This window comes from Dermacentor albipictus, chromosome 1 (genome assembly GCF_038994185.2).
Source record: "Dermacentor albipictus isolate Rhodes 1998 colony chromosome 1, USDA_Dalb.pri_finalv2, whole genome shotgun sequence".
In the NCBI taxonomy this organism is placed as follows: domain Eukaryota; kingdom Metazoa; phylum Arthropoda; class Arachnida; order Ixodida; family Ixodidae; genus Dermacentor; species Dermacentor albipictus.
In genome coordinates, this window is record NC_091821.1 from 513,024,636 (window position 1) to 513,046,468 (window position 21,833).

At 44.5% G+C, this 21,833-nt stretch overlaps 1 protein-coding gene across 7 annotated transcripts in view; it reads left to right on the forward strand.

Moving 5' to 3' along the window:
* The window catches only part of faf (ubiquitin carboxyl-terminal hydrolase-like faf), a 758,782-nt gene that overhangs the window by 684,508 nt on the left and 52,441 nt on the right, over positions 1–21,833 (forward strand). For all 7 annotated transcript variants that reach the window (XM_065437146.1, XM_065437151.1, XM_070532615.1 and 4 more), the window contains one exon: positions 15,233–15,323. In XM_065437146.1, coding sequence (XP_065293218.1) covers positions 15,233–15,323 — 91 coding nt within the window. The remainder of the gene's footprint in view (positions 1–15,232; positions 15,324–21,833) is intronic.

The window sequence follows — 21,833 nt, forward strand, 5'->3', positions numbered from 1 at the left end:
ATGGCAGTGGTGATGACACTGGCTAGGCTGGCTTTGACAATAGGCTGTTGCGAATGCGGTTCTGGTTTCGTATCAGATTGTAGCAATTTTCCTAGCAATTTTTTGGTGAACTTTCTTGAAAAAAAGGCATGCATTAGAATCAGGTAAATACTGCGATTCATTGTGAACTACCATTTTCACTTTAATATCTTCCTGGGGTAGATTGAGAATTTGCATTTTCAACGGGAGATTACATGTGTTCAAAGCATTTGCTGTACCCTAAGCACTGCCATGGTGGACACTGCTGCTATTAGTCACCACCACAGTCACCACTAGACAGTTTTAGTTTAGCGTACGCAACTTATAGCGTACGCTATATGCTAAGTGTAGCATACACTAAGCAGCGCACGTTTTTTACTGTTTTAGTTGGCAGGCGATATATTCGGATCTCAGAGGCCATAGGCCATCGTTACGGCTATTTCCCGCCTGTAGCGATAGGTGGCGTTGACATCTCAAACATTTATTTCGTTAGGCTTCGACTCGTTGGAAATGAGAAGCGATCTCATAAACACAATGAGATTATCCAAAATACTCAGTCATCGAAGCGGCCTGAGACTAAGCAAAAGCAATTTCCACAATCATTTGCTATGAACGAAGTGCATTTTACAAAAGCAACGCCAAATTCAATTCAAAGCGGGCAGCTGGGACCACCGCTATGTTTCACACAAACTCCGTAAACCACGCAAGAACTCTAACGCTAACTCATTTGCGTTGCGTACGTCCGCTATACCCGCTATTTCGTTTAGCGTTCAGCGCATGCGCAATGACGACCCGGTATTTATTAGCGTACGCTATACTAAAACTGTCTACTGAAATCAGCCGCTTACGTGCTGACCAGCCAAGTTTGAATTATCAAAGTCTAATTTTGTGATCAAGATAATGAAAGTGGAACACTTGAACCCATGGAACCATGGAACCTTCAATTGGAATGTAATTAACCCTCATTGAATTAATGTAAATTTACTGTACATTGTTACTGACAGCACATTAACCAGTAGAGTAAACCCTCGTTAACTCGTACTCTGACATCTCGAAATATCAGCCAAGTCACAATTTTTTCCTGGCTCGGGGTCAACTCCATGTATTTTTCACCTCTGATTGTGAAATGCTTTTGCACCGCACTCTGGATATCTTGAAATCCCACTGCAAAAATGTTGTCAAAGAGGCACTACCCAAAGGTTTATATACTTTATGCACCGCTGCAATATCACCAAAAAGTGACAGGACTGTTTGTTTGGAGCGAATTAGTCTTGATTTTATGCCACTCTTATCACTGCCGTTCACAGCCAGCTGCAGTCTCATTCACAATATAGTTTTACCGTATGTTCGAGTCTATAAGCCACACCTTAGTATATAAGTTGCACCCGCCTCAAAACGGCAGCTCTTCCCAAAAAAAATGCGTACAAGTCGCACAGGTGTAAAAGACGCACCTGTTAATTTGGTAAGCGATCTAAAAAAAAAAGATACAGTGACATTTCATTTTGGGAACTTGAGTCACGTGCAAGTGTATCGGTGCCATTCCTATAGAATTGCGATAGCAATGATATGGACACTCCAGGTGCATTTCTGCTGTCGTGATGGCCGCGATGTTGCATATAAAGTCCAAGGGGTATAACATAGTCTCTGCACACTATATGCTGTACGTGTGAGTGAAATCATACAACGGGGAGCCAAATCGCGCACAAGGGAGGAAAGCGGGAAGGCAGCAGAGGAGGGGCAGGAGTGGCTCGTACTCTGGTAGCAACTGTGTAGTTTGTACAGCGGCGCACGCTGTATCTTGAAAGCGATCTGCAGATGCGACGACTTCTGAGTCGGCTGACTCACGATCGGCCGTACGGCGCTCGGCAACTCTATCACGAGAAGAATCTGCTACTTCCATGGCGCGCACACTGCCCGTAGCAACTGCCAGAGGAGGTCAATCCAGCACACTTCGTTTGGCCATAGCATCCAATCCGATATTGATGGAAGTTTGCTCTTCTTTCAAAAAAAAATTTATAGAAGTAGCACTGTTCTATAATACGCACCAACCAAAAATCCTGAAAGAGAACCTCAACTGATATGCCAGAAAGTATGGTAGTTGAGCACCGCTTACATTCCGCTCTGCTTAGATTTCATGCGCTGACACACTACGGTTGTGTGGAAATTACACTGTAGGCATGACATGACAACCCGCGCGAGACCAGACACCCTATGACAAAAGCGGGAGAAGTCTTGTATGCTTGTGCATAAACAAAGTTTGCTTGGCTCTGTGTGAGGATCACTGTTGCCCATAAACGGCCGACATGGCGGGTCCCAAGTCGCCGAATATTTCGCGAAAGTGGTACACCGAAAATAGACGCTCCATAAATATAGAGCTCTTATGAGAAATTTAGCAGCTGCTGGCAGCTATTTCGAAAAGCTCTAGTGGTCTATGCACACCCAGGGGCTTCTATTTTCGTGAATTTGCTTATCTTAAAACTTGCTTATTTCAAAATTTTTCCCGGTCTTTACAACTTTGAGTTAGCAGGGTCTTACTGTACAACTACGCTGTCAAACCTCGATATAACGAACCTCAATTTAACGAGCTATCTTCATTTCCCAATCTTGGTTCCATTGAAAACCGTGTATTTGTTTTCACAAAGTAATTTTGTTACCTAGTTTCGATTTAACAAAGTTTTTGGCTATTTCAAGCATGTACTTGGAGACTGTATGGCCTGTAAATCTAGCGAAAAAAAAACTATACAAATGTCGGCCTCAGCAAAAATTATTCGAGTGTCCTTCTGGGTGAAAAGTTTTTGTGGCAAAAACATCGTGAAAGCACACATGCTGGGACGCGGTAGGCAGCAAACACCGCTGTGCCATTTGTCGCATTGGTAAACAACTTGTGGAGCTCGCAGCACTTAGAGAAACGTGAGAGCTGACCGTTCCTTCTGCGCAAGTGGGATGGGGGAGAGAGTGAATTTGATCAAGCATGCACTGGGAGAGGGGGGCAGAAACACCTGCCAATCTGCCTTTTCCTCCTCACGCACGACTATGCATGGGCCACGCATTGTATATTGCAGCTGATCTCTGCACAGCAAGTGCAAAGGCTGAGCCGAAAGGGTTCGTGCCTTAGTGCGTATTGGTTTACCATGTGTCTAGTGTTGGCAGTCGCATAATCTCAAGTTTCCGAGACACGGTGCGAAACGTTTGCTGATGTTGTGATGGTGAGTTCATGCTCGTCGAGTGAGATCTGCTCGTGTTTGCCTGAGTACACGCGACACCAATAAAACTACGAACCTTGCTTCGGGCAGTTGTCTCTCTGCTGCTATAGCCATCAACCCGCCTTTCTGGCCAAACTGATCTCTTTCTCTTTTTTTGCTTTTTTTGGCTCGGGGCAATTATTCGTATCTTTTTGCACTTTTGTTTTTAATTTGTGGGTGCCGGCTGCGAGCACTAAGCACGGTCAGCCATGGCATCCAAGATTCACGGTACCACGTGATGCAGCACTCGCAAATCTCGGACACCATGAGCCACGTCGATACATTGCTGTTGGTGCAATCTGCACTGCATGTGCCGGCGCTCATAACCGCGCTATTATGGCCTGACCTTCTTGCGGTTTTGTGCGTTTATAAGTGCTCGCTAACAAGATACTATTTTCAGGAATGCTCTGTGAATTTGTAAAGTTGTTTTTACTGCAGCAACTTTAAAACCTCGAAATAATGAAATTTGCAATTTAACAAAGTTGTTTGCTGTAAGTACAATTTCGTTAATGAGCCACTGTAAGTGGCTCATTCATACATTTTTCTCCGGTTATAATGTCGCTAAAGCCCAATCCCACCAACGGACTTATAGACAACTATTTACTAGAAGGGCCTTTAATACGTCGTCATTCCCTCAAAATATACTACATTGCCGCTTTGGCATATACAGTTAAGTTCTAAATTTGTGGGCTCCCTGTGGGTCACGAAAACGTCTGACAAAAATGAATGCTTTCCTTTTACCGCCCCCAAGCACTCAAATCGCCACATCCAAAATAGCTCTGTGGGCTTGCCAGTACACTTAGTATTAGGCACATCAGTGCTCATATTGGGACAGTAGATGGCAGGTGCACACATCTATAATTAAAGAATACATATTGTGTCTCGTGGCAGTGGCCCCTTTCCATTCATGGTCTGCTTCACTATACAATACATTGCCTATGCTTGATCGCATAACACAGCTGTATTATTTGGGAACCGGCATTATGCAAGGCTTGACCCTTGACATACTTTCTGTGCTTCGAAGCTGTCCACGAGGATGACAAAATAGGAGTCGGTGCCATTACTGACAGTGGTGAATTCTTTCAATAAAAAACATGACGGCGAACAGCAGTAAGCTTGATAGCAAATGTTGAAGCAGCCAGGCCTAGCATGCGAGAGCACTGGTTCGGTGCTGCAAGATAGTCAAAATGGCAGTGGTGGTAGCGTTGATTAATGCCGTTTCGAATCTGTGGTCCTGACAAAAAGTCCTAAAATTCTAACAGCGAAGGCTTTCAGCATCCAAAATTTCAGACGTCCTTATACGTGGGCTCTGTGGGGTACGTGGCAGTGCTGCGAAGGTGTCCAACTTATCAGGCACATCTGAAAAATCGTTCATTGACTGTAGATTACAAGGAAAATGTCAAGCATACCGTCTGTTACCTAAAAAGATCTAAAAGAAAAACATAGACAGTGCTAGATACCCAAGCTGTGCACTTGCGACTATGAAGTGCATTTTTAAGTGCACCACGGTGTCGGTGGAAATTTTCAATATGTCTGACACCTTTCAGCCTACATTTTGATATTTAAACTCCTCCTACATGACCGTGTGCGCCAAAGTAGCAACATTTTGGTTTTGACATGTGGCCATGTGCTAATTTGGCCACTAAAACCAGCAGAATGAAGAGATAATTTCGTTTTGTGACGTCACTGACACAATCGTCGACCATAGCACTGGTGCCTCTTCAAAACCAAAACTAGCGAATCCTAGTTGATCCAGTAGTCGCCGAGGTTGCCCAAACCACAGGACAATCCAAGCCAAGCCACTAAGTGTTGAAAATGGTTAAAAGGCTACATCGGCTGCATTGACGTTTGTCTTGCGAGTTCCATGCGTCCAGCATTCGTTCATTCTTGCGTTAAGGGGGGACCCTGCACCTGAAATCTTTTTTAATTCTTTGGTGATTTTGATGAAACTTGCTCAGTTTATGTATTTCAGTGTGCTAGATTTAAATATACATCCAGTTTTCTTGCAGGGTAAATACTTTCCCAGAAATTCCAGAAATTCAGCTTTATTGCATAATTTGCTTGGAGGTGAGCTATCCACCTAACTATACACGGCATAATAAATATCGACATACGAAAATTATGTAGAACTAACAAAGAGTACAAATAAGAAAGTATGGTGTTCTAACCCAATTTTATATCAAATGAGAACGTTGCAAACTCCAGTGAGAGAAATTCATCTAACTGCAAAAAAAGGAACATTCCTTTTATTTTCTAATAAATGCAACAAAGTTTGCCTTTCTAAAAAAAAAAGAATTACAGTGATAGCGCAAGTAGAACCAGAGATAATGCACCTTCAATACGGCACCATCATCAAAATTGTGGTTTTGATAAAACAAGAAACATTTCACAGCTGATATATTGAAAGAAAGTTTGAAAAATGGCCCCAAAGGCCATCAGTAGGCACTAGGTATAATTCATGGCCGTATGGCCATTGCCCGTCGACGACATACCGTGCACTGCGAGTACGTTCACTTCAAAAATATTATATATTTCCGGGCCCTCCATTCCCTGCGAGCTCCATCCCGACTCAACTTCACTGCAGATCTTGCAAACCACAGTCAGTTCAGTAGTGAGACCGTAGTCCTGATCACTCCACACGAGCTACACAGAACCACCGCATGTGTTGCACGAGAATACGCCAAGGAGATTGTTCACTGCTGCAAGTCTGATGACAACGGACGGAGCAGCGGACTTCGCGGCTGAGATTGTTGCACTATTGGCAGTGGGATCATCAACAAAACACCGAATCTTTCACTCCGGGGCCGTTGTAGATGCAATCTTGTCAAGCATGGCTTTCTCATGTGCTCTTATCTTATCCACTTCCTCTCCAGTTACGACAACCGTGTGCAATTCTTACACGAGTGTGACCGACAAGTGGGTGTGCACGATTCGGCAAAGCTGTTGAGGCATCGACGTTCGGCGGTAGTACAACTTCAGCAGCGAGGTGCTGGGTATCCTGTGCCAACTGCAATGACGGAATCATTTTCGGAAGTTTATTGTGTCTCGTACATTTCCACCCGTAACGATTCATGGAGCAAAACTTTCTCGGACCTCCAGCATATCAAAGCCGCAGTCGCGGGACTAAGATAAAATGGCAGCTGTTGAGCGCTCATGGTCCTTGGAGCCAATCATAATTTGCCATCTTGGTCACATGCTCAAACTGGCCAATAATAGTGTGCGCATTGAATTTCTTTTCCTGTTCTTTTTTTATTCTTTTTTTTTTTCGTGAATTCAGCGCTGGCAATGTTGCAGACCGATGAATAAGAAAAGCCAGAAACAGGAGCTTTTGAATGATACCAAAATGGTGCAGGCAGATCATGTAGTTACGTATATAGTTATACGTGACAAAAATCAGATACGATTTGTCCCTAATTTAAAGGGCAATGCTAGCGGATTCACATGTTTAGGTAACGATAAAGGAAGAACTATCGCGCATTTTGTAACCAAATTTCAGAGATATAGGCTCAAAAAATCGTCCGGAATACAGAAAATAAGAATTGAAATATTGGGCCGATTTGCGTATCTGCGTGCAGCAACACTTTGGCAAACTTGGGCCGTATGCACGGAAGATCATTTTCGAAGAAACTTTGTTTCATAGCAGTGGACAGCATCGACAGGTGACAGTGATCCTTAAACACAATGTGTTTGGCAGTGGGCCATAAATGCTCATAAATGCCATTGTGTCTGGTGCTAGTCGTACGATACCAGAGAAATTATCCCCGAAAGTGACCATCCGAGAATGTGTCACATTTTTTTTGGCCACTTGAGGAACAAGTCACTCAATCTGTGAATTATCCAAGATTTCTAACTTTAAGCAGTCCTCATCGAGTCCTCATTATAGGTCAGCCACTGCGAATTCTTTTGAGGCCGAGCCGTGCATTGTACAATAAAACCTTGTTAATTCGAACTCAGTTAATTTGAAATCCTGGATAATTCGAAGGTTTTCTGCACTCCCATATTTTTCAATGTAAATTTGACCGGATAATTCGAACCGGCGGCCTACATCATTTCAGTTAATTAGAAGATTTGGAGTGCTATTTGGCGATTCCCGATACCCATTTCACCACAAACCCGTTGAAATGACGGCTATTTGGAGCCGCGAGGCGACGCCACATAGCAGTCGCGATTATTTATAGACGAAACGCTCGACCCATAGTACTGCTAGCACAAAAACCAGTCCGCGGTACGCCCCATGCACCGCCAAAATGCACGCCTGCAGAGGAGGAGATGTGCTTCACTGCAACACAGCGGGCTTACTGGTTTTTATCACGTGTTCTCGTCCTCTACTCCGCATGCTCCTCGCAGTCGCAGTGTCAGCGCGTGTTCCGTGCCACTGCCACTGGCTGCCATTCGCCCATTCTCTCTCCGCACCTGCGGCGATGTGTGTGCGCACAACGCCAGCCTGCGTCGTTTCTTTGTGTGCTGTGGTTAGGGGTGTTGCAGCTAGCGTGGTGTTCCTTTTTGTTTTTTCTGAGCTGTGCAGAAGTACCAGTCAGCGAAGATGCCAAAGTGTAAGACTTTAACACTGCAGCTGAAGTTCTGCTTGATCTAAGAAACGGGTAAGAATACGTGTTCCAAGACCGAGTTGGGCTGAAAGCTGAAAGGCACAGCATGCCCCTCTCGACATTGTCCACAATATCGTATAACAAGTCGAAGGTACTGGAGGCCTACAGCAAGACATATTCTTTGAAGCGGTCAGGAGTACGGGCTCCCACATACCAAGATGTGGAATCGGCTTTACTTCGCTGGCTGCAGAAAGCAAACGCAGCCCACCTTCCCGTCACTGGAATGATACTGCGGGAGAAGGCCAACGACTTGTCTCTACGTTTTGGGAAGCAAGAGTTCAAGAGTAGCAGTAGATGGTTCAACCATTTTAAAGAGCGCAATAATTTGACCTTCGTAGCTGTCTGTGGCGAGAGCGGCACCACAAACGAGAGCGTCGTCGATGACTGGAAGGAACACATGTTGGCTCCGTCGCTTAGCGAGTACGGTGCAGACGATGTGTACAGCCTTGATGAGGCAGCCCTTTTTTTACGAGATGCTGCCCACAAAAACGTTTGCAGTGAAGGACACCGCAGTCAAGGGCCAAAAGTAGGGCAAGGAAAGAATTGTCGTTCTGTTTGGCACGAACATGTGCAGTAAGCACGAGCTGTCGCTACTCATAGTTGGAAAGAGTGGGAAGCCTCGCTGCCTTAAGAATGCACGGCTGTTGCCAAGGGATGAGCTTATCTACTGGCACAACAGGAAAGCCTGGGCCACAGGCGCAATATTTGAAGATTACGTTTGGCAGCTTGACCGCAAGTTCATGACCACAGGCAGGAATGTACTCTTAGTTGTTGATAATTGCCTGGCGCATGGTGACATCCCACATCTGAAAGCTATCAGGATGGTATTTCTTCCTCCAAACACCACGTTGATCTCTCAGCCAATGGACCAAGGCGTCATTCAACACACGAAGATTTACCACCGCCACCTGCTCAAGCGCATGCTTCTTTGTTACAACAATGGCAAGAAGTACTCCATCGACCTCCTTGGAGCCATATGACTTATTGTGTATGCATGGAAGCAAGTGCAACCCACTTTGATCATGTGGTGTTTTGGACACGCTGGCTTCTCGAAGGAAAGCACCGTCGATGCCGATGCTGACTATTCATGTGCGCTTGATGAAGAAGGAGCCGAGTATTGCAATCGCATCAATGCACTCTGCTCAGAGTGAATCCGATGCAGTCAGCTTCGCCGAGTATCTGAACTTTGAAAATGATCAACAAACGTGCTACTCAGACTTGGAGAGTGAAGCTACTGCTGATGCGACCATGTACGATGACAGCGACGATGACGACAATGACGCTAACCAGACCTCCAGAGCACCCGCTCTCGGGGAAATTATCGGATCGCTGAACATTATCTGCAGTTTTGTTGAGTGCCACGGTGGAAATTCTCAAATGCTGCATGTAGTTGGCTAACTAGAAAACATGACCCTTGAAGCCTCGGACTACAGGATGCGGCAAACCAGCATCTCTGATTAAGTAATCCAGAGATCACTGAATAAAGCTAGCGCATTCCTGCAGCAAAATTTTTTGCCTGGGTTGCATTTCTTTTTGTGCGTTCGGTCAATTCAAAAACCTGCTTAATTCGAAGATCTTTTGCAGCCCTGATGATTTCAAATTAATGAGGTTTTACGGTATCTTTGTTGGAAAGGCCCTCAAACACTTTTTAAGCCACCGTCCTTTTGTTGGAATGACTGACCGTGGGAGATGCTTTTAGCGTAGGTCAAAACACTGACATGAAAATATTTATTATCTTAATCGTGCAAACAAGTCGCCACGTTGCTGCCGACTGCATCATTGCCCAGTGGTGCTTGCCAGAAGAATTTGTATCGTAATCGACGTCACAACTTGCTCTTGCTCGTCCATGATTGGTTGAAAATAAAGTTGCTCAAAACCACTACACTGCAGCGAAAACGTGATAAATTATTATTTGTACAAATTTTTGTTTGCTATACTATTTGTATTAGCACAAACAGACAGTCACAAAAAACACTACAAAACACAGTATTGGCACTGGCTTCTCTTTTGCCTCTGTCCTCTGAGGATTGCTCTGTGTTGTAGGGAAGGCTTCTCTTTTGGCTCGTATGTGCCAGCGAGCAGCAATCTGGTCACATCAGTTCAGTTTCAGTTGATTATTCTATAAATACAATGAATTGGTAAGAGACAATATACAGACAAAAGTCCCAAAGTCAAAGACTGCAACAGGACCCTCAGTTAATAATAATAGTGTAGAGATGTATTAAACAGTAAGCTAACTAAAAGAAACAAACACAATCACGATAATACAACATAGAAAAATAAAATCAACGAAAGCAAATGGTATTATACTTATTATTATTACATGATGCCTATATTGCATAAAAAGAAATCTGTCAATGCATACAAATGACAAATCTAGTGCAACGAATGATGCAAACTTAGTTACGTATATGAAACAGGTTAAGGGCATGACTAAATGTATGACAGGATGAAGATTTAATGCTGACGAGTAAACCATTCCAATTTTATAGCAGCGAATGATGATGTCATTTTTCTTTAGTTAGAATGAACCATAGGTAGTAGAAAATTGGAGTTATGCGCAAACTTGGTATTATTATTGTTGATGAGGTGCCTGGAATCAATTGGTATGAGAGGTGTTTAATTAAAGTAATCTATAAAACATAATTATTAGATTATAGTAGAACAAGTTCGTTACAACAAGAATGTTCTTTTCACGAAGTAGTAGAGTAGCACTTGTGAGAAACCCACTGTTAGTGATAATGCATATTGCTTGGTTTTGTAAGCGCTAAATAGACGAGATATGACAGTTATATGTGTTTCCCCAGGAAACAATGCCATAATTAATGTGACTGAATGAAGGCAAAATATAATGCTAATAACGTGTCTTTAGAGAAATATGTTCTTGATTTGATTAATGCTTTAATACTGAAGGTACACTTTCGCTTAATAAAGGCAATGTGTTGAGAAAACTTAAGGTTAGAATTGAATGTGATGACCATCTAGAGTTATCTCAGGCAAGCCAGGTAGTATTATTTGGCTAAAACGGAAAATCATAAATTGAGATTTTAAATGATTAATAATTAAATGATTGTACGAACACCAAGCAACAATATGGTCAAGCACCTTGTTTAGTCTAAGGATCATGGTTGTTAAAGAATTGTCACGCATTGAAATAGTAGTATCGTCAGCGTATAGTGCACAATGTGCCGAAAGACACATGGGTAAATAATTAATGTAAATAGAGAAAAGTAAGGGACCTAATGTGTGTGTGTGGAGGGGGGGGGGGGGGGGGAGGCCTGTGCTACACCTTGGTTAATAATAACTTCAGTATCAGGATAAGCACCTAAAAAAAACTTTGTTCTCTATCATGTAGGTTACCTTTTAAGAGGTTTAGTACTGGACTGGTAATTCCCAGGGCTTCTAGCTTAGCAAAAAGTATATTATGATTAATTGTATCAAAAGCTTTAGTGAAGCCCAAGAGTACCAAACCAACGAAGTTACCCGTATCAATTGAGTGACGAATGTAGTCAATCATGTATATTAAAGCCAAGTTAGTCGAACTGGCAGTGCGAAAAACAAATTCAGAAGCTAGCAACAAATTAAATTTGTTTAAGTAATTATTTAGGCACTTAGAAAATAACTTCTCAACAACTTTACTAATTGACGACAGAATAGAAATAGGACGATAGTTAAACACCTCCGTTTTATCACCTTTCCTATGTACAGGAATAATCTTAGCCCTTTTAAGCAAAGTTGGAAAAATACCACATTTAAAAATATTATTAATTATAATACAAAGTGTATCAGAAATAAGCGGCGCAACAAGTTTTAGATGAAATAAAAAAATGTTATCTAAGCCAGAGCTACGATTCTTTACAGCTAATACTATGGAACGTACCTCACCTGCAGTTACGGGAAAGAGAAAAAAAAGAATGATTGCAGCGATAAATGGGATAAGTAGCAGTCGTATGATGAGTGCTGTATATATATTATAGAAGTAGTCACTGAAAGTACTTGCCATGCTTGAAGAATCAGTATGGGTTTTATTGTTGTAGTTTGTTTTATCAGCAGTATTACCAGACTTAGGTAAGTTCATGTACGCATTAAGAAGTTGTCATTGGTTTTTGGAATTGTTCTTGTGTTTTGTAAATTCATGGTCGTAATACTGTCGTTTAGACTGCTTTAGCAAGTTATTGAGAATGTTGCAATAATTTTTATAGCATGCCGCTAAGCGTACAATAAAAGGTTTCTTTTTAGTCTTTTTGTATAGGTTTTCTTTTTTTCTCATACTAGTCAGTAAATCTCTCGTTACCCAAGGGTTACCGGGAAATTAAATATGTTTCTTGCATCTGACAGTAGTGGTGTTAGCGCGAACGGCTTGTAAAAAGATGGAACAGAATTTTTCAGGAGCTTCATTGGGATCGTACAGGGAGTTAATTACAGACCAATCACTATTATAGTGCTAACAAAGCTATCTCGGTCAAAATTGGAGGAAAAGTAGCAAGGCTAGGACTGAGGTATTTTGGTCTGAAAGGAGACGAAAATCGGGAAATGGTCTGTGATCTGAGTATCTATGACACCAGAGTTGGGAGTTGGCGCGATGTTAGTTAGAGCATGGTGAAGAAGCGTGTTGGTACCTTGAGTAGAACACCTACTAGGAGAGATAAATAATGATTCCAGTCCAAAACCAGCAAGACAGTCTGTATAAGCTGTGACACTTCTGTGGTCGACATCAGGTAAGTTGATGTTAATATCACCAACAATTAGGACTTGCTTATGTTCAAGAGAAATTTTTTTCAAAACTATGCAGAGTTCACCCAGAAAATCGGGAATAGTTGAAGAAGGGGAGCGGTATACACAACCAAGAATAAAATTGTTACGATTATGAGAATGCAGCTGTAAGTCAGTTTCAATGCATACCGATTCACAGTGATTTACATTAAGAAAAAGATCAAGCCTATGCTTATATTTAATGTGAGGTGAAACAAATATGGTGGAACCACCGTTTCGATCCAAAATACGATGGCAGTATTCTGCTTGGTATGGACGAAAATCGTATAAATTGCTATCATCATTGTCAAGCCATGTTTCCGAAACGCAAATAAATGAAAATGAATGATTAAGTGAGTCAGTAAATGCAGAAATGGTATCATGGTTCTTGCGCAAACTTCGTGCATTGATATGAAGAATAAAAATATTAGAAGATGTAAGCAATGGTTTGACTTCGGCTGGCGATAGCAAAGACATGATGAAAAGTATTCGGGGACATGTGTGGCAATCAGCCCGCAGGACAGAAAATGTAGCAATAAGCTGCGCCTGTGCAAAGATGCGAAAATCAGCTTCCAAGTTTATTCAGAAGACTCTCCTATCAGTTGATTTATGGGCTTTAATCTGGCAATTTTCAGTCCATAAAAACTGCCAACTGTTCTTTTTTTTCAGTGCAAGGGCCTTGCAGAATAAACGTTTGTTGTCGACTGTGAGGTGTTCATTAATGTAAACGGGACTATCTGTACTACCAGAAAAGCCAATCTGGGAGCATCGCAGATGAACTTTGCAACCGTTGCAAAGAAATTCATTCTTCTTGTCACGTGAACAAAAACGAACAATGATGTTCTTGTCTGACATCTCGCTGGCCACACGATGAACTATGTCAATGCCTCCTGAAGAAATTCGGCACTCAATTGCATCGGCAACCTTCTTCAAGATCGCAGAGCATTACTCGCCTTGTGATGATGGAATGCCTTTAATTTCGATGTTATTAATTCTGCTGTACTGTTCCAAGTCTGCGATTATCTTGGTTAATGCTTGATTCTGAGAAGTTAACGCTTTGTTAGTAGTTAACAGTTCACTGAATGTCACTTTGAATGTGTCGTACTGTTCACTCATGAAACGCACGCTTTCAGCTAGAGAAGCAAGGTTGCCAATTCCCTGGTCTTCAATCCTCTTCCCAATCTTGGCAGCCAGACTGTCGACAAGTGCATCAAGCTTATCGTTAAGCAGTGATTCCAGATGCTCAATTTTTTTAATGAGTTCAGCGTTGGTGGGCATCGCAGAAAACAGACCAAAAACAAGAGACACACTTGTAAGCAGCAGCCGCAACAATAGCATAGGACACAGTGAAAAGTATAAAAACTAACTTGCAGCAAAAATATTGGATGATTAGACTGTGTCCTGTTTCATTGTAGCCGCTGCTCAGTAGTGAAGCCGGCGCCAGAATGGTCCCCTATATATGTATGCCTCTCCAGCTGAGCAAGCACAGGTGCTGTCGCCGGCACCTGTCTGTGCCTGCGGCGCGAGCAAGCGCAGGTGCCGCAAGCACGGTCAGCCTGCTGAGTATGTGCAGTATACTCTGCTAGGTAGCTGGCAGGATGAGGCCGTCTGCTGCGTCAGAGGGGAGGCACAGAGATACGGCCTGCAGCAAAGATATCGGATGGTTAGGCTGCGTCCCGTTTAGTTGCAGCCACTGCTCCAATCATTTTGCATGTGCAGTACAATTGTTAGTGTTGGTAAAGCAGTGCAAGTTTCTACACTCGGTGCATCGTTGTTGCTGCACCCTTTTCGTTGTTCGCGTTGCTGTTTTGAACTGCCCGCACACACTATAACATTGCAAAGTCCCAAGTTTCTCGACTGGTCATTATCATCTGGGGAGCTCATTAACTATGGCCTTCCCTTCGAAAATGTAAACAATATACTGTGACGTGGTTGCACTTGGTTTGTTACCATGGTAACAGCAACACCATCGCACCAGAGTCTGTGAACATGGAATGGGCAACCACGGAGCGCAATGTAGGTGTTTCAAGCTCTTACCATTCACAGCAAGGAGTTACGTCAGTAGGTGAAAAAAATGGGGACCGCACAAAATTCAAGTTGAGGGCATGTACTTTATTTTATTTTTATTTTTTTGTATTGAAATTTCTTGACTGAATAACTTTGTACTGCATACCCATAGCTGCCATCTTGTTGCATTCTCCAACCGTCCCAAAAATTATGGCGTGAGAAGTGTTTGAGGGCACCTTTAACAGTGTGCTTGCATGACGCAATTCCCGGTTACTATGCATTTTTCTTGCATTCCTGTGGAAAATATACTAGAGGGGTACTACTGTAGTTTTGTGTTTTCCAGCTTATACCACAGCACAACACAGATGATAGACAGTGCCCAAACTGCCTCAGCAAAGCAAGTTCCACAGCAGCTTTTGCTGGTAAAGAAAGTTCCTGTAACAGCAGCGTCACCAAGTAACTGTCACCAAGTAAGTGAAAAGTTTGCTTGGGCCAAGCAAACTTTTCACTTACTTGGTGACGTCCGATAATTTGCTATGTTTGTGTTTCTGTACGTTGAGGCTCTTCTGTGGAACGCCAATAGAGCCTGTTGGTGGTGCCGTGCAGGTGCGCAGTGCCTTTGCCAAGATCGTGGTGTTCCTGGCGCACGCCTCCGCGAGGGACGGCCCTTACACGCCACTCTGCCCTTCCATCTCGAGTGAGTCACTTCATGCACTGTCGTTCCTGGTCACAAATCTCTCGGCTCGTGACCACATTGCGAGAATTCAAAGCAGGGGCTCTCTACACATGTGGGCTAGTTCTTAGATACAGTTGCCAACTGATAATTTGGACCAAATAATGGGGAGTCTGAAATACCACCAGAGGCCTCCGTGCCTGGAGACAAGCTCACCCACCTGGTTTTTACTTCTGTTCCTCTTCCCTGAGTGCGTTTATTCCAGAAGTGGCCCAGAAGCTTGCTTGCGGCCTAGTCAGCCTCCATCGCTGCCGTGCCGTTGCTGCAGGCTCTGGCATAGTCGATGCATGCACCAAGTCTCCCGACAACTGAACTCGGCCGTGCTCATCCGAATTGGTTGGCTGACTGCCAACAAAGCCCTAGATGCCACCTTTACAATTCGGCTGCTTGGTTTGGGTGCAGTGGGTGACTGCTGAATTGACTAGGTTTCGATTTCAAGAAGGTGATTTATCAAAACAAAACTACAGTGGGCTCACTTTAAACAGAACCTTGAGCGACCAGGGAAATTGGTACCATTTCTCAGGAGTTTCATTTAGTGAGGGACAAAGCTCAATACAATTGCATGAACACAAAGTCAACCAACCGTGAGGATGGCGTTCTGTTTAAGAGGCAGTTCCATTTAAGCGATTTTCATTTTATTGCTCATTCAGTTCAACTCTGTGTTTGAATTAGCTGGCAGTTGTGCAGGCAGAGCTTTTAGTTATCCTTATACACTACGTTTATGAGGACCAAGTTGTGGTACTGCAAAGTTGTCCAAATAATCAAGCACATTCAAATTATGGGTTGGTCACTGTACTTTTAACAGTGCTATGTAGTGTTGGAAAAAAAAGGAGTGAGCGGACGCTAACTACTAACTGAATTTTATTAAGGAAGAACCAGCACATACAAAACATTCTCATGCACACAAACACACAATAAAAGGATGAGAGCAAGCATGTGCACAACAACGTAATTTCTAACAACAATATTTGTATTTATCTCTTGGTCCAATCGACCAAAGCTGTGCAGGTGCACCCTTTCCAGTGAAATGCTTTTTTTATGATTATAAGGTAGTCGAACCCATTTATAACAATGCTCATGTGCCAATGAAATCCCACTGTTATAACCGATAATTGTTATAGCCAGGTGTCACGAAAAAAGCAGAAGGGAAAGAACGTCCAAATATTTTAATTAGACAAAAAGATGTGCAGTACTTATAACATTACTGGTTAAAAAAATTTATAACAACAACAATTATTCACAAACCCTTGTCGATAATTGTCAGTGTGAGCGAATGGCCCAAACAATCGAGAGAGCCAAAGGGACACTCCCCACAACTCGGCTGCCCGGGAGCATGCACCCGTTCCCTTCCCGGAGTTCTTTCATGGCAGCTGTGGACAGCCTTAACGTCTTCCTGGTGCACTTGCATCAACGAAACTTTCACTTACATTGGAGTGGTTCTCGTCCACGGCATCGTCCACGACGAGCCAACCACCTCCGGGTGGCCAGCAGGACGTGCGACGAAGCGAAGAAGCTAGCAACAGCCTTTCCTCCTCCTCCTCTCTCTGGCTCCACCCCCAACTCGCTTGCCTGAGATCGTGCACCCGTCCTCTCACCTGCCCGCGGCGGACAAGCTAACGAGACTAAAGTGTGCCCCCCTCCTTCACACCATTCTCCGCCACTCGGTGGCATAAGAGGTCACGCATGACCTTCCCCCCTCCCCTCCCCTCTCTTGGCAACTCGGTTGCCCAAGAGTACACACCCTTTCCATTGGTGCGTTTCCTTGCCTTCCGTCGTCGAAGTTCGACACCACCGTACCTACCACAATAACAACCGAAGAAACAAAAGAAAGCTATTTTCTCTAAAGTAGCACCAAATCCTTGAGGAAAAAATTAATTGCTATCCTGCCTGCGTGTCCCACACCTTTGCCACACCCGCTGTCGTGCCGTGCAGGGTGAACGGCACATTCTTGTTGCGTCGCTAGCCTTCTCTCTTCCAACCCGTCAATTCAGGAGTCAACAGTGCCAACTGAGGGGTGGGGAAGGGAAAGGGAAGAGGCAGGCACAAGGCCGGTGATGCAACGAAGGCACGGCACAAAGGCGAGTGCGGCTACTCGCATTCTCTTTTCTTCTTTTCAATGACCTTGCAGTTCTCTTTCTTCTCTTTTGCCACACGCACCCAGAAGTTAGATTTAATTGTTGTAACCAATAATGCGGCGTGGCAACATTGTAGTAAGCTGGTTATTTTCCATGTAACAGACGCAACAAAAGTTGACGGTGTATCAGCTGCTCAGATCCGATGTATTGTTGTAATCGTGACGTGTGGGTTAAGCCTGTACCTGTTGTGGGGTGTTTTCTGGCTTTACCCTCAACTCTTTGCATACACTGCACCTGGCATGTTCAAACTCTGTGGGCTGTTACGCCAGAATGAGAAGCAAACAGCGTGGCTTGCAGTAGGAAGGATACTTCATTGCATCTCTATATCCTTTGGAGCATATGCGTAGGGTCTTTAATTTTCAGGTTTTACATTGTTTCTTTAATTTGGGGGGTCAGGATTGAGTGTCATATTCAAAGAAAAAAATCCGGGAGAAATTGGGTGTTGTTCCCTGGCAGTCGAAAGCTCGAGATTTTCCTGGTGACTTTCACAAACTATAAACGCAGGGGATGGTGTCCTTATGGACACAAAGTCACAAACATTTTATTTAAATCAGTGAAATTACTGACACGAACATACTATAATGAAAAAGAATGCTGCTCGCAAGTTGTGTGACAAACTTATTTATACAAATTCTCACTTGCAGGCATTATTTACACTATTAAAAGAAATAACATCTAAAAAATTTTCGAATCCCACGAGCTGTGGGAATCGGTTTAAGTGAAGCTTTCTTTGGTGTTTGTGAAATGTGATTATTTGCAACTGGAGACTGCACAACCCAGTTGGACACATTTTCACTGGGAATTGTCTCACTCAACAATAAACTTGTGGTGCTCAGTTATACACATTCCACAACAAAGGGAAGGTGACAGCTGAACAACCATGACAGCACGAAGATGACTGCATGACGACGATGAAGTGACAATGAAAGAATTGCGATGGTCACATGGAAACAATGGCAGGACGATATTAGAATCACTGCGGCAAATCGAAAATGATGGAATGACCACAACAGCACGATGACAATACAATGATGACGATGGCGTGATGACACTGGAGTGACCAAAATTATACGACATGACGATCGCAGTGCGTCTACAAAGTGATGCGGTTGCTAGAATGATGCCGATAGTATGACGACGAATTATTTTAGAAGATTCATAGGATAAACTACCTTTTTTGAGTTGATTACAGATAGCTTAATGTCAGAGATGACATTAGGATTTACTGCTGTGACGTAATGAAAGGCAGAGGATCTGGTAAAATTATTCACAAGTAATTCCTGCACTTGACGTATGCAAGAAATTTATAGAGTCTTTTTCAAAGAAAGGTGAGCATAGCTTCTTTATAATACAGTAAAACCTCGTTATAACGAAGTTAAATGGGGGTTGCACTTCGTTATAACCATTAGTTCGTTATAGCCACTGTCCATTTCTATCCACAGTTAGCAAGCAAGAAAGCAGCCTGCCACACAAAGAAGAAATGGCCGTTGTATGGAAAAAAAAAAAAAAGCTAACAAGATAGCAAGGAATTGCTACTTTATTCATGCCACACAGCTCATCATTGGTCGATCAACAGCACACCAGCTCAGCTGGTGGCTCACTTCACAGAAAACAAGTCCTTGGTAGATTTTTGCCACATCTTCAGGCGAATGATGACTTTCTCAGCTGCAGCCGCTATTTCGAGTCTGTCCTCGCCGTCATCGTGGGCGCCAAAGAAGCGGCGCACCAGGTCTGCCGCATCCAGCGCTTGTGCGGGCATTGGTACGTCGAGTTCGCCAGTATTAGGCTCCGGGCTGTCGTCCATACATTCGTCACTGTCATCACTAAGCACCCCTGTCACCGCGTCAGCATCGGCAATGACATGCATGCAGAAGGTGTCGCAGTCAGGCACAACGCCAGCATCAAGGAGAGCGTGCCACAGTGCTAGGGCATAATCGAGATATTCCGAGATATTCGCTGTAACCACCGCTGCTGACGCGGAACGAGGCATGCCGGAAGCAATTGGCGATCGTGCTTGCCTGTACAGCCATCCAAGCAGCATATAGCATTTCGATTGCCATGTACAAGTCGATCGCGGACTCGCGCTTCATGCTCATATTGAGCAGAATCCAGTCGATCACACGCTTGTGGTAGCCTGACTTAGAGTTCATGATAACTCCTTCATCAACAGGTTGCACAACTGTAGTGCAGTTTGGCGCCAAGAAGCATAGCTCGATGTTTTTGAGCACGGTGGCAGTGTGGTGGGCCGCGCAGTTGTCCAGTACGAGGCATATCTTCCGGTTAAGCTTGCCCAGCTGCTCGTCCCACTCCTGCAGCCATTGTGCAAAAATTTATCTCGTCATCCAAGCCTTACGGTTGGACGCATAACTCACTTGGAGCTTTCGCGTGCCTTTGAAGCATCGTGGTGACGCACTTTTGCCAACTACGAGGGCCAGCACCTTTTCCGACCCATCCATGTTGGCACAAAGCAACATGGTTATGCGGCCTTGCTCTGCTTACCGTCCCGGCAGCATTCACCTTTGAGGGCCAAGGTTTTTTGCAGCAGCATCTGGTAGAACAGGCATGGCTGTCCCATCCGTGTTGAACAAATCCTTGGCACTGTATTTTTCTAGCAGCTGTCCAACGTTTGTCTCCACCCACGCCACTGCAGCTTCGCAGTCGACAGGCTGTGCTTCCCCGCTGACAGCCCTGCCGACGACGTTGTGGCGTTCCTTGCAACGCTGCAGCCAGCTGACACTCGCCACAAAATTGTCGTGCCTCATAATGCAAGCGAAGTCCCTTGCTTTGCACTGCAACAGTGCCTCACTCACAGGAGTGCCGCTTGCTCTTGGGTACAAAAACCATTTGAAGACTGCCTTCTCTAGAGCTTCGAAAGCGGAGGCTCGCAGCTTCTTTCACGCACACGTGACACATGGCACACGTGTCACACATGACACGTGTCACACATGACACATGGCACACATGGCACATGTGCCTTCACGCACACGTGACAGCAATGGTGACAGCTTCTTTGCTGCTCAATATCGTCGACAGCATTGCTCAATGCTATGCCTAAATCTTCGGCCACTTTTTTTCTTCTTCACGCTGTACTCGACAGCTTAGCAAAAACACCATCTGCTCGATTCATATCGTTTCGCGCTTCCGTTTGCTGTCGTCCATCTCCTTTCTGGCGGTGGGAACTTGCACGAACAAACCGATAGAAACACTGGTATTGTTGATTCGCACGGAGGCAAAGACACGCAACAACAGAACCGCAGTCGGCGCCGTCCCACGCACGCTGCGGAAGAGCGGGCAGGTCCACCAGTTCCACAGGAAAGGGGAGGCCGGGAGACGCGCACAGGTGACGCGAACGTCGGCCTGGCGGGTTCCAGAATAATCAGTAAATGCTTGTTGTGGAAAAAAAAAGTGCCGACGATTACGTTACTTCCTAATGTGAAAATTGAGAACAGCCGTTCAGCTGTTTCGGCTTTTCTACATACTGAGGTAAATAATTCAAGCAAGACATGTATAAACAGTTATAACTTTTTATTCTTCACTTCTTCAAGAAACACTCCGCTCCCAGTTCTTGATTGTCATAAAGGTAGCTTTGTGGTCGGAGAAATAGATGGATATATGCTAGACTTGCCAAACCAGTGCCTGGTTTGGCATAGCGCACCCCTGTATTCTGTTGGCAACAGCTCTGGGCCTCTGCTCAGGCAGCTCATTTAGCAGCAGCGGCGGACGAAGGACTTCCATCGGTTGCCTCGCTCACGGCTCAGAAAGAACTGGCTGAGAATGAACTACTTATCTTGGCAGGTGGATTATATTATCATATAAACCATCTGCAAGCCTCGGACAATCCATCTGGTGTGGAACACTTTGCACCAGCCGCCGCAAACGGAGCGTTGCTTGGCGCAGCTGCCTCGGTTATAGGGAGGTTGCGGGAGGCAGCACATAGGCGCATAGGAACGTTGGGCGGCGAAGACATGGCAGCAACTGACTGACGCTGCTAGCAACACAACTGAAAGTGGCTTTGCATTTCGGCTTGGGAAGCGCGCACCGTGATCCGCTGATGCCGAGTCGGCGCTTCGGCAACCGGAGAACATCGCACGCTCTCATGCGGTCACCACCACGGATTAGACGAAGGGTAAAAGGGGTACACGCAGTGGTGAACAGCGGCAGCTATGCCTTTCGGCTTGGGCAGCAGCACATCATCGAGATCAGCCACCACCGAGCCGGTGCTCTGATTGCCGCGGTACAACGGTGGCATTGGAGGAGGAGCTAAGAGGGCAAGTCTCATGCCGTGCACGAGAGATGGCGCCAGGAACGCGCGTAGCTAGAGCAGCACGCTGGCCCCGGC